Source organism: Mirounga leonina, unplaced genomic scaffold (genome assembly GCF_011800145.1).
Source record: "Mirounga leonina isolate KUSES-001 unplaced genomic scaffold, KU_Mleo_1.0 Mir_129, whole genome shotgun sequence".
In the NCBI taxonomy this organism is placed as follows: domain Eukaryota; kingdom Metazoa; phylum Chordata; class Mammalia; order Carnivora; family Phocidae; genus Mirounga; species Mirounga leonina.
The window spans coordinates 74,856,951-74,873,483 of record NW_023270323.1 but is presented as its reverse complement, the minus strand read 5'-3'; the positions used below and the strand labels follow the sequence as shown (position 1 = coordinate 74,873,483).

Genomic DNA, 16,533 nt, shown 5'->3' with positions numbered 1-16,533 from the left:
ACAGGTAAACAGCCCACTGGGCTCGTTGTGGGTCCTCTTGGCCTTCCCCATAAGCATCCTTTGCCTTAGTTTACCATCCCGAGGCTCCCCCATTGCTGGACTTCTGGGGACTGGCAATGGTGGACAGTGAAGGGGTCAAAATGGCATGGGTCTAGGATTCAGATAGATTTGAGTGCAATCACAGCTCTGCCATATCCTAGCTGTGTGACCTTGATCAAGTTGCTTAAACTCTAAGCCTCTGGTTCCTCATCCATGACGTGGGTATGACACATCAATAACTAAGTGCTATGGACTGAATGGTGATCTCCCCAAATTCATATGTTGAAGCTCTATCCCACAGTGTGAATGTATCTGGAGCTGGAGCTTTGGGGAGGTGGTTAGGGTTGGATGACGTCCTAAGGAGTGGGCCCTCATGGTGGGGTTGGTGCCCTTATTAAAAGAAACATCAGAGAGCTTGCTTGCTTACTGTCTCTTCCACATAGGGACACGGTGAGAAGACAGCCATCTGTGAGCCAGGAGGAGGGCTCCCACCAGGAATCGACCTAGCACCCCTAGCACCCTTATCTAAGATTCCAACCTCCCTAACCATGAGAAATAGAAGTCAGTTGTTTGAGCTTCCCAGTCTGTGATATTTTGTTACAGCAGCCTGAGCAGACTAATACATTAGTATGTCTATGAGAATTTCTATGTGCCCAGGATGCAGCATTTTATTGCAGAGATGACAGGCTGGTGATCACCTCTGTGTTGCCCCTCATTGGTGGAGAGTAGAGCTTGGGAGGCAGTTAGGGGTGACCCTTCCCAGCCCCCTGTATCTAGGCAGGCTGGGCACTGCACTGTACTTAGGGCTCTCTTGGCCCCTCTAAAATGTCCTCAAAGCCTGAGGACACCAGGCTGAAAATGCCTCACACTGTCACAATGACTGAATAGCTTGCTGGGCATGCTAGCCACAAAAGTAGAGCCACAGCATCCCAAACAAGACATCTCATGGTGTGAATCTCGCTGGTACAGAAAAGGACCTGATTAAAAACATGTCCAATGACCAGGAAACCCAAAGTGTTTACCTAAAACTGGACACTGGCAATGCCCGACAGGATGAGCCCTGAAGCCAGACTGGCCAGGGTCATACCTGGCACCCAATTATTGTGTGCCCATGGGCAAGCCAATCTAGTTACCAGTATGCATCAATTTTCTCATCTCTAAAATGGGGATAATGATGAAACACACCTCATAGGGTCGTCATGAGGATGCACAGTGCGAATGCATGGAAAGTGCCTAAAAGAAGGGCTGGCACTTAACATGTGATTTTTCCATGTGTGTTGTTACTGATGTTGTCATAAAATTTATTTTTAATATTATGAAATTGAAAATCCACCCTGATCATGTGTAGATCTTCAGAAATCTCCTCCTCTCCTGAATTAGAAGGGTGGCTTATCAAACCCTCTTCATTCAGTTTATCATCTCTCCCATTAAATACCTCCAAGCTCTAGACCCTTCCGTTCTTCCCACTGACAATAAAGTTGCTTTTCTCCTAAAAGACAAGTCATATCGCCCCTACGTCATGAACATGCCATGGCTCCCCAGCGCCCATAGACTAAATCTCAATCTGCAGCTTAAGATTTGAGGCCCTTTGCTTCTGGCTCTATTCTGCTTTTCTACCTCTTATTCCATCCCATCCCCCTATTTCCCCTGGGTACCCAGCACATCACACCTCTATTAACTATTCCCAACATGTCAGCATGTCAGCATGGCCAGGCCTTTGGATATGCTTCAGCTCTCTGCCTCTTCCCGATGCCCATGGAAATCCTACCCACCTCTCATGACTCAGCTCAGATGCCATGTTGCCTTCCCTGATTCCCAAAACTAAACACCTGGTAGGCCCTCAGTAAATAGTTGTTAAATGAGACTTCTGATTTCTAGACCAGCATGTAAAAATCTTGGCAGTGGTTACTCTGTCCTAACAAATAAAAAGCTGAATGAATTGAAAAATCAACAACTCTTAGATCAATCAGAGAAATGAGGTCATAGGGCAAACCACTGGCCTGAAAATTAAAGAGACAGGCAGATGCAGAGAATCACAACCTACCAGAACAAAAAACCCAGGGTAGAAACCCCTGCAGGAGGCAACACTATGGTAGGAAAACCTGAACTGTGATTGACGAATTGCTGGAGTCTCAGTGTGAACACGGCTCAGAGTTACAAACTCCAGGGATGCCCCGTCACAGCCCCTACAACACAATTTTGTGTGTTTTACCATGAGGAGCTCTACCAGTCCCACCCAGTGAATATCCAAGAAAAATCCCCTCATGCTTCCAGCAGGGGAGAGGAAAAGAACCATTCTGAAATACATCAAAGCATGCTGTTCTTTGCAAGGCCTGCCCCCAGGAGAAGTAATTTTACCTGAGCTTAATCTACCTGCTGGAGTTTTATCAGAGCCTAACCTACCTGGGTGAAGGGAAATACCCATCTCTAGCCCCCTCCAGCCATCCTAAGGAAGGAGTGAGCAGGACCTGAGAGGCACTGGTAAAGTTCATGGTCCAGGGTCACCAGCTGACCAAAAGACTGAGACCTTATCATAAGACTGTAGCATGCTTCTTCTCCCTTCATGCCTTACATTACTAGAGGTCTGTTTACTGCAGTTCCTTTTGCCCAGTACACCATTCCATCTTTCAAAAAAATTACAAGACATACTAAAAGGTAAAAAAATCAGTTTGAAGAGAGTAAATAAGCATCAGAGCCAAAATCAGATACAGCAGGAATGTTGGACTTACCAGACCAGGAATTTTTTTAATTGGTTAATATGCTCAAGGCTTAATTGGAAAAACTAGACAGCATGCAAGAACAGATGAACAATGTAAGCACAGAGATGGCTATCCTATGAAAGAATCAAAAAGAAATGGTAGAAATCAAAAACACTTTATCAGAAGGGGCACCTGGGTGGCTCAGTCAGTTAAGCGTCCGACTCTTGGTTTCTGCTCAGGTCACCGTCTCAGGGTCATGAGATCAAGCCCTACATCGGGCTCCATGCTCAGTGTGGAGTCTGCTTGTCCATCTCCCTCTGTTCCTCCCCCTGCTCACTTACTCTCTCATAAATAAATAAAGTCTTTTTAAAAACAAACAAAAACACTGTAATAGAAATGAAGAATGGACCAAAAAACAGAGAAAAAAGACTGAAAAAAAAAAAAACAGAACAGAAATGCAAGAACTGTGGGAAAACTACAAAATGTGTAATATACACATGGTGGGAACACCCAGAAGAAGGGAGAGAGGTGGAAAAAGAGGAAATACTTGAGGCAACAATGACTGAGAACTTCCTCAAATTAACGTCAGACACTAAACCACAGACCCAGGAAACACCAAACAGTATAAATCCTTTAAAAAAAAAAAGTTACACTCAAACATATCATATTCAAACTTTAGAAAATTAAAGATTAAAAAAAAAAAAAAAACCACACCTCTTGAAAGAAGCCAGGTCAAAAAGTACCTACAGCAGACAAAAGATAAAAATCACACCCAACTTCTCCTCAGAAACCATGCCAAGAAAAGAGTGAAATAAAATACTCAAAATGCTGAGAGAAAAAAACAACCCACCAACCTAGAATTCTGTACCCTGCAAAATTACCCTTCAAAAGTAAATGACAAGTAGATGTTTCAGACAAACATTGAGGAAATTCGTTGCCAGTAGATCTGCCTTGCAAAAAAACATCAAAAGAAGTTTTTCAGAGAGAAGGAACCTGATAATGCTCAGAAACTCAGATTTCCATAAAGAGAAGAGCATAGGAGAATGAATAAGTAAAGGTAAAATGAAAACATTTTTCTTTTTAAGATTTATTTATTTACTTGGGGAGGAGAGGCAGAAGGAGGAGAGAGAATCTCAAGCAGACTCCATGCAGAGCACAGAGCCTGAAGCAGGGCTCAATGCATCAGTCTCACAATCCAGAGATCACAACCTAAGCCAAAACCAAGAGTCAGACACTTAACCAACTGAGCTACCCAGGTGCTCCTTTTTTCTTATTCTTAATTAATCTAACAGATAACAGTTTGTTCAAAATAATAACAGCAGCAATGTATTTGATTATCTATATAATATGCTTATGTGCAAGTGAAATGAATGACACAGGGGTGTGGAGGAATTAGAAATATTTTGTTATTATAAAGTACAAACATTACCTGTGATGTAAGATAATATTATTTGTAAGTAGCCTTAATGTATATCATAAACTCTCTGGCAACCACTAAAGAAAGTTTAAAAAAAAAAGAGGTAAATTGATATGAAAGGAAAAGAGAAATTGGAACCATGTAAAATGCTCAGTTAAAACCACAAAAGGCAGAAGATGTGTGGAAGACAAAAATGGGAACAAAGAAAAAAGGCAACAGATAGAACACAGTAACAGATAGTTAGATAGTAATCCAACTATATCAATAATCACATTGTCAATGGACTAAATATGGCAATTAAAAGACAGATTGTCAGAGTGGATCAAAAAACAAGGCCCAGCTATATGTTGTCTACAAGAAACCCACTTAAAATATAAAGACACATACAGATTAAAAGTACAGGGAAGGAGAAAGATATACCATGCTGACATGAATCAAAGGAAAGCATTAATAACTATATTAATTTCAGACAGGAGATACTTTGACAATGAGAGTTAACAGGGAAAAAGAGGGGCATTGCATACTGATAAAGGACCAATACTCCAAGAAAATATAACAAGACTTAATGTGTATGTGCCTAGGGGCGCCTGGGTGGCTCAGATTGTTAAGTGTCTGCCTTCAGTTCAGGTCATGATCCCAGGGTCCTGGGATTGAGCCCCACATCGGGCTCCTGGCTCAGCAGGGAGCCTGCTTCTCCCTCTCTCTCTGCCTCTCCCTCTGCTCGTGCTCTCTCTCTCTATCTCTGTGTCTCAAATGAATAAATAAAATCTTTAAAAAAAATGTGTATGTGCCTAACAACAGAGCATGAAAATACATAAAGCAAAAGCTAATAAAACTGTAAGGAAAAATAGATGAATCACTATTATAGTCAGAAACTGAAACACCCCTCTGCCAGAAATGGACAGATCCAGCAGGCAGAAAATCAACGAGGACATAGCTGAACTCAACAACTCAACCATCATCCAACTGGATACAATGGACATCTATAGTCTACCTCATCCAACAGCAGTAGGATATACATTCTTCTCAGGCTCACATGGACATTCGGTAAGATAGACCACATTCTGGGCCATAAAACAAACTTCATCAAATTTAAGAGAATATAAATCAAACACTGTGTGGTCTCATACCATAATGGAATTAAACTAGAAATCAGTAACAGAATATAGCTGGAAAATCCCAAAATACTTGAAGATTAAAACAACACCCCTCTTAGTAACACATGGATCAAAGAAGAAATCTCAAGAGAAATTTTAAAATAAAGCAGTTTAAAAGAAAATGAAAATATTAATCATCAAGATTTGTGGGATGCAGCAAAAGTAGTGCTTAGAAGGAAATGTATAGCATTGAATGAATATATTAGAAAAGACAAAAGACTTAAAATCAGTAAGTTTCCATCTTAGGAGACTAGAAAAAGAAGAGCAAATTAAATTCAAGTAAGCATTATCCTGGAAGTCCTAGCTAATGCAATGAGACAATAAGAGGAAATAAAAGATATACATATTGAGAAAGAAGAAATAAAGCTGTCTTTGTTCATAGAAGACATAGTCATCTATGCAAAGTTTGATAGAATCGACCAAAAAAATTCCTGGAACTAAGGAGTGATTGACTGTAGCACAATTGCAAGATAACAAGATTAGTATATAAAAGTCAATCACTTCCCTATATTCCAGCAATGAAAGAATGGAATTTTAAATTAAAAATAATACCACCTACATTAGCACTAAAGAAAATGAAACAGGTATAAAGCTAATGAGTTATGTGGATATCAACAAACTGATTCTAAAATTTATATGGAGAAGCAAAAGACCCAGAATAGCCAACTCAACACTGAAGGAGAACAAAGATGGAGGACTGGCGCCATCCTACTTTGACTTTTGATAAAGCTACAGTAATCAAGACAGCATGAGGGGCGCCTGGGTGGCTCAGTTGGTTAAGCGACTGCCTTCAGCTCAGGTCATAATCCTGGAGTCCCGGGATCGAGTCCCGCATCGGGCTCCCTGCTGAGCAGGGAGTCTGCTTCTCCCTCTGACCTTCCTCCTTCTCATGCTCTCTGTCTCTCATTCTCTCTCTCAAATAAATAAATAAAGTCTTTAAAAAAAAAAAAAAAGACAGCATGGTATTGGTGAAAGAACAGACAAATAGATCAATAGAACAGAACAGGGAGTCCAGAAATAGACCCACATTAATATAGTGAACTGATCTTTGCAAAAGAACAAAGGCAATACAATAGAGCAAAGATGGTCTTTTCAACAAATGGTGCTAGAACAATAGATAAACACACACACACACACACACACACACAAAGAATCCAGACACAGACTTTATACCCTTCATAAAAATTAACTCAAAATGGGTCACAGACCTAAATGTAAAACACAAAACTATAAAACTCCTAAAAAACAACATAGAAGAAAATCTAGATGACCGTGGGCATGGTGGTGACTTTCTAAGGACAACACCAAAGGCACAATCCATGAAAGAAATCATTGACGAGCTGGACTTCAATAAAATTAAAAACCTCTGCTCTGGGAAAGACGATGTCATGAGAATGAGAAGACAAGACACAGCCTGGAAGAAAATATTTGCAAAAGACGCATCTGATAAAGAACTGTTGCCCAAAATATGCAATGAACTCTTAAAACTCAACCGTAGGGCGCCTGGGTGGCTCAGTCATTAAGCGTCTGCCTTCGGCTCAGGTCATGATCCCAGGGTCCTGGGATCAAGTCCCACATCGGGCTCCCTGCTCGGCAGGAAGCCTGCTTCTCCCTCTCCCACTCCCCCTGCTTGTGTTCTGCTCTCACTGTCTCTCTCTCTGTCAAATAAATAAAATCTTAAAAACAAAAACAAAAACTCAACCATAATGACACAAGCAATCCAATTAAAGAATGGGCAAAAGATCTGAACAGACACCTCACCAAAGAAGATATACAGATAGCAAATGAACACATGAAAAGATATTCCTATCTTTTCAAAAAACATAAGAAAAAGTATTCAACGTCATATGTCATTAGGGAATTACAATTAAAACAAGGAGATACCAGGACACGCCTGTTAGAACGTCCCAAATCCAAAGCACTAAGGACACCAAATGCCGGTGAGAATGGGAAGCAATGGGAACCTTCATTCATTGCTACTGGGAATGCAAAACAGTGTGGTCACTTAGGAAGATGGTTTGTCAGTTTCTTACAAAACTAAACATACTCTTCCCATATGATTCAGCAATCATGCTCCTTGGTATTTACCCAAGTGAACTGAAAACTTCTGTCCACACAAAAACCTGCACATGGATGTTTATAGCAACTTGACTCATAGTTGTCAAAACTTAGATGCAATCAGGAAGTCCTTCCACAGATGAGCGGCTCAAGACACAGGTCCATCCAGACAATGGAATATTATTCAGCGTTAAAAAACAAATGAGGTTTTGAGCCATGTACAGACATGGACGAAGGAAGCTTAAGTGCATAATACTGAGTGAAAGAAGCCAGTCTGAAAAGGTCACATACTGTCTGATTCCAACTGTATGACATTCTGGAAAACCTAACCTCTGAAGACAGTAAAAAGATCAGTGGTTGCCAGGGGTTAGTAGGGAGGGAAAAAGGAATAGGGAGAACAGAGGATTTCTGGGGCAATGAAATTGTTTTGTAAGATACCACAATGGTGGGTACCTGTCACTCTACATTTGTCAAAACTCCTACAATACACAACACCAAGGGTGAACCTTAAATGTAACCCTTGGACTTTGGGTGAAGATGCTGAATCGAGGCAGGTTCACTGATGACAACAAATCAGTAGTGGTGCAGGATGTTGATAGTGAGTGGTGCACCGGAGGGACAAGGGATATGGGGGGATTCTCTGTACTTTCCACTTAATTTTACTGTGAACTGCCTTAAAACTGCTCTAAGAAATAAAGTTTATTAATTAAAAACAAGATTTAAATGGATGAACGACAGAATTCTCCTCCTTCTTCCTGTTCCCACAGTTGTGGTGTGAGCTTATATTTTTCCTCTTACATCATTGGATTCAGGGTTCAAGTTTCACAGGGCCTTTTGCTCTACAAACCATGAGTGCGAAGGTTCTCCACCCTCTGCTGGAGTTTCTGCTGAACCGTCAAGATAAAGCAAGAGTGTCAACTTCTAATCTTCTTTTAAAGACAAGTATGGACAACTCAGATCCCCATGTCAGGATGATGTCACAATGACAAAGTCAAAGCCACTGCAAGAGTTCAGGGAGGCCATCTCAGCCCCTGGCTTTCAAAATGGTCTTAGCATCAGAATCCAGTTTTCAAATGAACTTACATAGAACCCCCCAAATATACAAGAGTTAATAGAGTAAAAAAAAAAAAAAAAAAAATCAGAACTGTCCTGGCACCTGATTCTAACATGTTTCATTTCCTAACACAGTCATTATTCCTTCCAGCTCATCAACTGAGAAATACAACAGATGCCCCTCCTATATTATTGTCCAAATAGTTGGTGACAATACTGAACAGGACAGGGCTCAGTAGCATGATTTGGAAACTTCCCTTTTCTTTCTCATATATAGACACATTGGCAAAGATGTAATGATGTAATTAGTTTGGACATTATGTTATAAAACTTTTCAAATGCATAGAAAAGTAAGGGAACAGAATAATGAACATCTACATCTAGATTTCAGGGTTGTAATTATTTTTCTGTATTTCTGTTGCATTTATAGGCACTGATTTTTTTGGGTCCTGATTTGGACAAACCAGCTATAAAAGACATTGTGGGACTGTTGAAGGACATCTGAATTTTAAAAAGGCACCTCTGCAACGTCCAGGACTCCTGGGAACCCTTTAAGACCCAATGGTCCAGCCTCCCTTGCATTTTGCACATGGGGATTCTGGGCCCCAAACAAGGAAAAGCCCAAAAAGCCTCCAGGAGGCTGGCTTCTGCCTGCGCCTTTAGCTCCTGCCCTAGGCTCCCCAAAAGGCATCCTGTGCTCCAACCACATCATACATGCATTCCTGCAAATATTTCACAGATCTCAAGCCTCTGTGCCTTTGCTCTACCTTTAAAACAAAGCTGAGGCATCACCTCCTCCAGGAAGCCTTTCCTCACACCCTTCATCCACCCTACGCCCAAGGGTGGAAGTAGGTCAAGCAGAAGCCAGCACCCCCAGGAATGGGTAGCACACAGACCTAATAGTCTAGGTAGGCAGAACCAAACCAAACCTGCAAACTAGCAGGAAGGTGTGAGGGGGGCCTGGGGAACTGCACCTGCAAAAGGAAATTACAAAAGGAAGTAAGTATTGCTAAGAGAGTCACTCAAAATGGAGTGGGGAGGATACTGAGGAAGCAGCCCTATGGGCTCCTGTTTCAATTCTGAGAACACCATGAACTCTTGACTTTTGTCCATTTTGACTTGCCAATTGCACATTGATGGCCTCTCGGAACACCTCCTCTACTGCCGACTGAAATAGAGATAATGTAACACTGGTGAGCAACAGAGCCAATCCTGCATCAGGTGGTCAGTTAAGCACTGTCAGCACCGATCACGATTCCTTCAAAACAAGTTACCCAACCCTGTGGGTTTTGCCTTCATAAGCCTGCACTCCCTGTTGCAATTCCGAGCACAGTCTCAATCTCGGTCCTCTCTGTGCCTCCCACATTGCAAATCCTAAGACCTCAAATAAACACTTTTGGTTGCTTTACAGCCTCTTCTTGATTGACATACCTACTGTCTTGATTCCAAACGAAAACAAAGGCCAACGGTGGATCTTAACCAACAGATACCCAAGTGACCTCAAGCTGTGATTAAAAGCCATAAACACAAAAAGAACATCAGGAAAATGTCTATGCATAAGGTCTCTCTGTGCCTCCTCGGATTCCATGCCCAGGAATAAGCCCCTGAGACCTCCGAAGACCCCTCTCCTTGCCCTGCACTCTCCCAGGACACTCCAGCAAGAACTGAATGCCCCGCGTTGTGACATTGTTTCTGTGTCTCTCATCTCCCCTCCTCGACGGCGGGGGCTGGTCTCACTCTCTCTATCCCTCTCCTAGACCCTCTGGCAAAGGTCTGGTACAGAACTGGCCTGCAAAGGTTTGCAGAATCAGGTACCATCCCGGCCAGGCGCTAGCACCTGAAGATTTCCACGTGGCCGCAGCGCCCTCTGCCGAGCACATCCCGCAGTCGCGGGGCACTCACCTGAGCGGGGGCATTCACCACCGACAGGTTGTACCCGTAGAGGAAGGAGGAGCCGAAGGCGCCCACGAGAGAGGCCACGATGAGCGAGCAGGACCAGTCCTGGGAAAGGAGAGGACAGCACGTCAGATCTGGCAGTCGGGCACAGAGCCAGGGGCCCACAGGACGTACCTGGGCTGTCCCCTCGTCTGGGGAGGCCGCCCCAGGGAATTCCCAGGACAAGGAGACAAGTTCCTGGAGCCGGCTGGCAGGTGAGTTGCCCATCCAGGTCCACCTGCGCAGGCAGGCGCCCTGGGTGAGTTGGGTCAGCCCCCGGAGCTCAGTTTGCTTCTGACTGCTGCAACAGATCAGTGACTGGCAGACCTAATATCCTTAGCAGGTGCTTTGTAAGCAGCCACATGCTATTATTTCAGCTGAATTTGGCCACTTTCTGAACCACACAGGAGCAAAAAGCAAAGCCAGACACAGCGGCCAGCATCTGGGGCTTACAAGAGGTATGGGCCAGGCATTGCCCAGAGCCCTTTCTGGGTATTCTCTCCGGGAATCCTTAGATCAGTACTATTTGATCCTGATGTTGTTAGGTGAGGAAACAGGCACAGAGGTGTCCGTGCTGCTGTCCGGGGTGGGGGCTGGGGCCCATGCAGGCTCGCGCTGCACCGCGCTGCCTCTCCGTCTGGGAACGTGTCTGGGGGCTTGAGGCTGCTCACAGCTGCCCACGTGCACACGCGCTCACATGCACGCGCACGCACCGCCGCACCTGCCGTTCCAGACTCAGCTGTCCATCCGCAGGCCACTTTGAGGCCCTCGGGCCAAGGGCCTGCAGAGACATACAGGGCTCAGCCTGGAGAAAGAGGCATCTGCCTCCATGAATCCTGTCCTTCGGCCTCATCCAAGGATGGTCACAATCAGGACAGGGCCCTGGAGCGGAAGCATCTGGGCCCCTGGGCAAAAGCTGACCAGCCTGCAGGAGCTGGAGACAGGAGGGGTTGCCATCCTAAGCTGGCCGGGGGGAATATGCCAGTCTCCGGATGGAGGTGACCCAGGTGCTCTTGGAAGCCGCTTTCTCTGCTATCCTGTAACGTGTGTGCGCTTCGCAGGCCAGGCCCTGATAAAGCCCCAGGAGTATAGCAGCAAACAAAACAGACAAGGTCCACAGTTCCGGGGACTGAGCCGGTCAAACACTGTTTGGAAGGGAAAACAGGACCCCAATAGCCAATTCCCTGCTCTGCCTACCTCAGTAGTCTCCTCTAGCACGGGATGCAGTGCTGGACGTTCCGGCCACTCAGCTATGGGCACCGGAGCCAGTTTCTTGACCTTTCTGGGTCTCAGCTTGCCCAGCTGGAAAATGGATCTAAGAACAGCACGGCTGTCCAGGTTGTTGAGCACTCGCCGTGTTGCTGGGTGAGGATGTTGAGAATGTTGTGTGCACACAGGGAGGGTTCAGAAAGCCTGTTTACTCTTTCTGCTTTCCCTCTGGCCCAGCCATACAGAATGGCTGTTGCCCAGGTCAGGTGCCAGGGTCTCCCTAGGCCTGGCCCGTGTGGCTACGTACACCCGGAATTCTCCCTTCTAGAAACTTGTGTATCCAAGACCCATGACCAGTGTCCTCTCCTCTGAAAGCTCCATCTCCTCGTGTTGACATTTCTCTATGATTCAGCTCTGTCCTACCCCGGGCTCTGCCGCTTAGGACTGTAACCTTGGACCAGTTACATAGCTGCTCTGTGACTCAGTGTTCTTATCAGAAAATGCAGATGATAACGGACCCCACCTACTGGGCTGTTATGCTGAGTTAACACTGTGCCCGCGAGCGTTAGCAACAGGGGCCGGACAGTGGGCAAGGGTCTCACTTTTTGAGGGTAGGGGTCTTGCTTCCAGGAACCAAGCCTGCTGCAGAGAAGGTATTCAGGAAATGCTAGTGATCGGATGGAAGTGAGAAAGGGGGTTTATAAGCCACCAGGATGGACACGGCCAGATGTGGGGCCAGAATCTTTTCCTGCAGTAAGAGGGGCCTGAACTGCATGGGATTCATCGATGGAACAGAAATGCACTTTGGACAAAATGCCCATTCTCCATAGTCCCTTATCCTCTGGGTCTCGGCTCAGATGTCACTCCTCCCAACTCCCTGGGCTGTCCCTGGCGGCCTTCTGTCCCTGGACCCCCTTGCTTCCAGCCCTGATCACTGTCCCCTTGTCTACACCCATCAGAGGATAGAGAAGGGCAGGTGGGAGCCTCTCCCTGGAGCCCCTGCCCCCACTTGGCCAGCCGGGGCCCACCCCCTCTCATCACCTGCCCCAGGGACAGGGTACCAGCTGTGGGGGTGGGGAAGGAAGAGGGGACACCACCCAGCACGTGCGAGGCCTCATTTCATGAGCACAGCCACGTTGCCAGAGGAAACCGCAGCTCCAGAGCGGGAGCTCCACGGCCAAGGTCACGGGGACCAGGATGCCTGCACTCAAGACAGGCTTCTCTGACCCAGGGCCCCAGGCCTTCCAGGCCACGGAGGCAGTTAGGTGCAGCCGCCCACGCTGGGCCTCTGAGCCCCATGGCAGGGTCCAGAGGCCGGTTTCTGTGTTTACCTTTCTGGTCCTCCTGCCCGGTGTCCTTCTCCGGGCACGGCCACGCTCGGCAGCCCCTGCATGAGCCCAGGCCCGGGAGTCCATGCTCCTCCGGCCGCGGGCTGTGCCAGGGCATCTCTGAGCAGGAGGCAGAGTCCACAAGGGGGCGGGGGCCTGGCAGGAAATGCGGCAGTTCTGTCTGGTCTGAACAGGAAGTGGGCACCGTGGGCTCCCCCCACCCCACCCCGTTCCCAGTCATAGCTGCAGCCCAGGAGTCCTGGAAGGGCAACTTGCCTTCTCAGGAATCACCACCCAGGGCAGGGATTTTTCCTTTGGCACCTTTGATTTTCCCTCCCAACCGCGTGCAGCGAGGGAGCACCGGGCATGAAGCCAGGGTGCCTCCCAACGGATTGGGACAGAAGGAACGTCATTGGTGGCACGGGAAGCCTGCTGGCGTCCCGACCCTGCCTCTCTAACTGCGTCCTTAGCCAATCCACTTTGCTTCTCTGAGCTACAGTGTTTATGAGGGCAAAACGGAAGGCTGATCCCTCCTGGACTGTCCGTCCAGTAGTTATTCTGAGGCTCAACTAGAAAACACATAGCTTCGAGCAGCATGCTGGACGTGGGCATGACTGCCTTGCAGCTCTCCAACAAATGGGGAGGCTCTGGGTTTGGAAGAAAAAGGATCTGCCCCTCTTTTGGTCATTACTCTGTCCTGCTCACTCAGCGTTGGCTCAGGGAAGACCTCTTCCTTGCCCAACCCCGGGCTGGCTCAGGGAACGCATGAAGGAGGCAAGACCCCTCCATGCATACTTCATGTCATCAGAATTAATTCACCACGTGGCCAGTTTGCCCCAGATGTCAGAGAAGTACCTTTAATCATGACAGGTTTAGGACAGCCTGCCTCGGCCCTTTGCTCGCAGAGGCAGAAGGCAGGTACCCGAGGCCAGTGGGCGAAGGTATGTTTGGGGAATGCAGAACCCCGCGAAGGCTAGGGAGGTATCAAGTCCAGCAAGCAAGCAAACTAGGTTCAGTGGATCACAGACAATGAACCTGGGGCTGGATCACGGAAGGCTCTCTGAAAGAGAGTAAGCGCTCTCAGCTTACTGAGTAAGCTCGGGGGGAATATGCAGGCAGAGAAGGTGCGTGGGGCGGGAGAACATGGGCCCAAACCCATGGGCATAGATGCCCTGGGGTATGTGGGAAAGCAGAATAATTGAGCATGGCTGGGCCTGAGGTATGGGAAGGGGTGTGGGAGGGGACTGGACAGCTGCCTCCCCGGGTCTTGGGGACCCACACTATGCCATCCTGATGGGGACTTTATGTTCATCCTCCTCTTCTCCTCCCCCTCCCCTCCTTAGCTCAGGCCCTTCCGTGTATTCTTCCTGCCTTCCTCATCGCTAACAGCGGGTCTCACCTGATCTCACTAGAACTCAGACTGAGGCAGGTGATCCCCCCCCCCACCCTCCGCCATTTAAAATCGTTCTGTGCTTTCCCATTGGGGTTGAAAACTCAGTAGGCCCCAGGCCCCAGGACAAATCAGGACAAATATGCAACTGCATTTGGGTGTGAAGTGGGGAGTGGGGGTGGGGACGCCGCCGCGCTGTGAAGCTTGAGTCAGCAAGCATTAAAGGCCCTGCCCGCCGAGCACAGCATGTCCGCAAGCCAGCAGCGGGCTCCGAGTGTGGCCTTGAGCCCCTGCACACCTCTCCTGCCTCAGCCTCCCTGATCCAACGCCTGCTGAATCTGAGCTCCAAGGCCAGAAGCCGGAGGGGATGCAGACCCCAGGGATGGAGGGAGACCAGCCGCCCCCACCTGCGCCCGGTCCGGCCCTGCACCAGGCGCCGTCCCAGACCCTAAGACTGGACATGCGCAGACTTCACTTTTCCTTTTGGTCCCACAGCCTGGAGGTGGTGCTTGGCCTGAAGAGTTCCTCTTATTGGTGGAGCTGGCTGCCCATAACTCCTCTCCCCCGCCTGCCGAAGGCGAAGGAACCCAGAGGGGAGCAGTGCCTCGCCCCAAGTCGCGCACCTGGGAGTAGCCCCGGCTCAAGTTCCAGGCCGGTGCTCCAGCTATTTGGAGAGTGGCCTTCGCGTTAACTGCACTGCCTTCCTTTGAATTTGAGCTTTTCAGGGTGAATTACAGCTCTACTTTCTGGGAAACCTTGGTGAAGTTGACCCCAGCTGTCCCTTCCCCTTGCCACAGCTTAGCGGCTTAAAACCCAGACACGGGTGGGTGGCGCGCTGCCTGGGTTTGAGCCTCCGCACAGCCACTTAGGACCTGTGAGCCCTGGTGCAAGTCCCTCGGCCTCTCTGTGGCACAGGGTCCTGGTCTGTAACATGGGCGTGACGGGGCCACCGCCTCAGACTTGTGGAAGATTCTGTGAGTTTATACTCGAAAAGCACGTCGAACCGAGGAAGCTAAAACATCAGCCAGCATACCGCAAGTGTACAATGAATACTCATTAGTATGTTTTAAATCACCTTGTCCCCAGATAATGTGCTGTATCTGGACCCAAATGCTCTCACCCTTTTCTAAGTAAGTACCATCCTGCGTACTCTGCATAGAAAGATCTGGGCCCCTCTAGGGAATTAGCGTCCTCCGCGGTAAACGGGGAGGTCTGGGGCCAGGTTAATGTCACCGGGCAATTGCTAAGGCCTGTGCCAGGGCTCAAGTTTGGTCTCTCGGTGGTGAACATGATGCGTTGCACCTGCCTGGACCAGACGGCAGGTAACCGGGACTACCCATCACGCGAGCACCCTCCTCCTGCACCTCCCGGGCCGCGTCTGCACTGCTTTGCCCTCGGCCAAATGTGTTCACACCCATGATGTCACCAGTCCTCCAGCAGCCATCTGAGGAGCTGCTAGGCCGACGTGACAGGGAAGAAGTGGAGTTTGGGAGAGTGGGTACCATTCCCACATTGGCTTGGCCTGTGGTGCCACACTCTCCGGCAGACCCTGAGAAAGTTACCTCTATCAAGGATGTGGCCATTAGACAAATGTTCCCAGGTGTGCTGGGCCTGAGCCACGATCACCCTCTTCTGACCCGTATGCACACACCCACCCTCCATTATTTATCGAGTACCTACTCCTGCCAGGTTCTCCTGGCCCTTGCTCAGGAGACTACCTCTGACTACCCATAACTGCTCATCCATCGGCACTCCGCTCTCTCACCAGCTCCCCCCGAAGCCCCGCCGGGCCTCTCTCTGCCCCTCTGTGCTCTGTAGGCTGCTCACCACTGCACTGGCTGTGACCATCCTTACTTACAAGTGTCTGTCCCCATGTGTGCCTTTCTCTCTGGACAGGAGCTCACCAAGGGCCGGGGCTGTGTGTGTCTGTTTTGGAGTGAACTGTGTCCCCCTCCCCAGATTCATCTGGGGAAGTGCTAACCCCCAGCACCTCAGAAGGTGACTGTATTGGGGGACAGGGTCTTTAAAGAAGAGAGTGGGGTAAAATGAGGTCACTAGGGTAGACCCCAATCCGATATGACTGGTGTCTTTATAAGAAGAGCATGGGACACAGACACATATAAAAGAAAGTCCATGTAAGGACGTGGGGAGAGGACAGCCGTCTACATGCCAAGGACAGAAGCCTCAGAAGGAACCAACCCTGCTGACATCCTTGATCTCAGACTCCAGCCTCCAGGACCATGAGAAA

General features: G+C 48.0%; 1 protein-coding gene across 8 annotated transcripts in view; it reads right to left on the bottom strand.

Moving 5' to 3' along the window:
* SLC2A9 (solute carrier family 2 member 9) overlaps positions 1–16,533 on the bottom strand; it is a 221,878-nt gene that overhangs the window by 171,427 nt on the left and 33,918 nt on the right. For 2 of the 8 annotated variants that reach the window (XM_035005302.1, XM_035005305.1), the window contains exon 1: positions 10,326–10,928. The exons of 1 other annotated variant lie outside the window; for it this stretch is intronic. In XM_035005302.1, coding sequence (XP_034861193.1) covers positions 10,326–10,586 — 261 coding nt within the window. In that variant the 5' untranslated portion in view covers positions 10,587–10,928. Of the gene's footprint in view, positions 1–10,325; positions 10,932–12,898; positions 12,983–16,533 lie in introns of those variants that run through there. 5 more of the 8 variants (XM_035005308.1, XR_004679306.1, XM_035005303.1 and 2 more) reach the window with 5 other exon arrangements.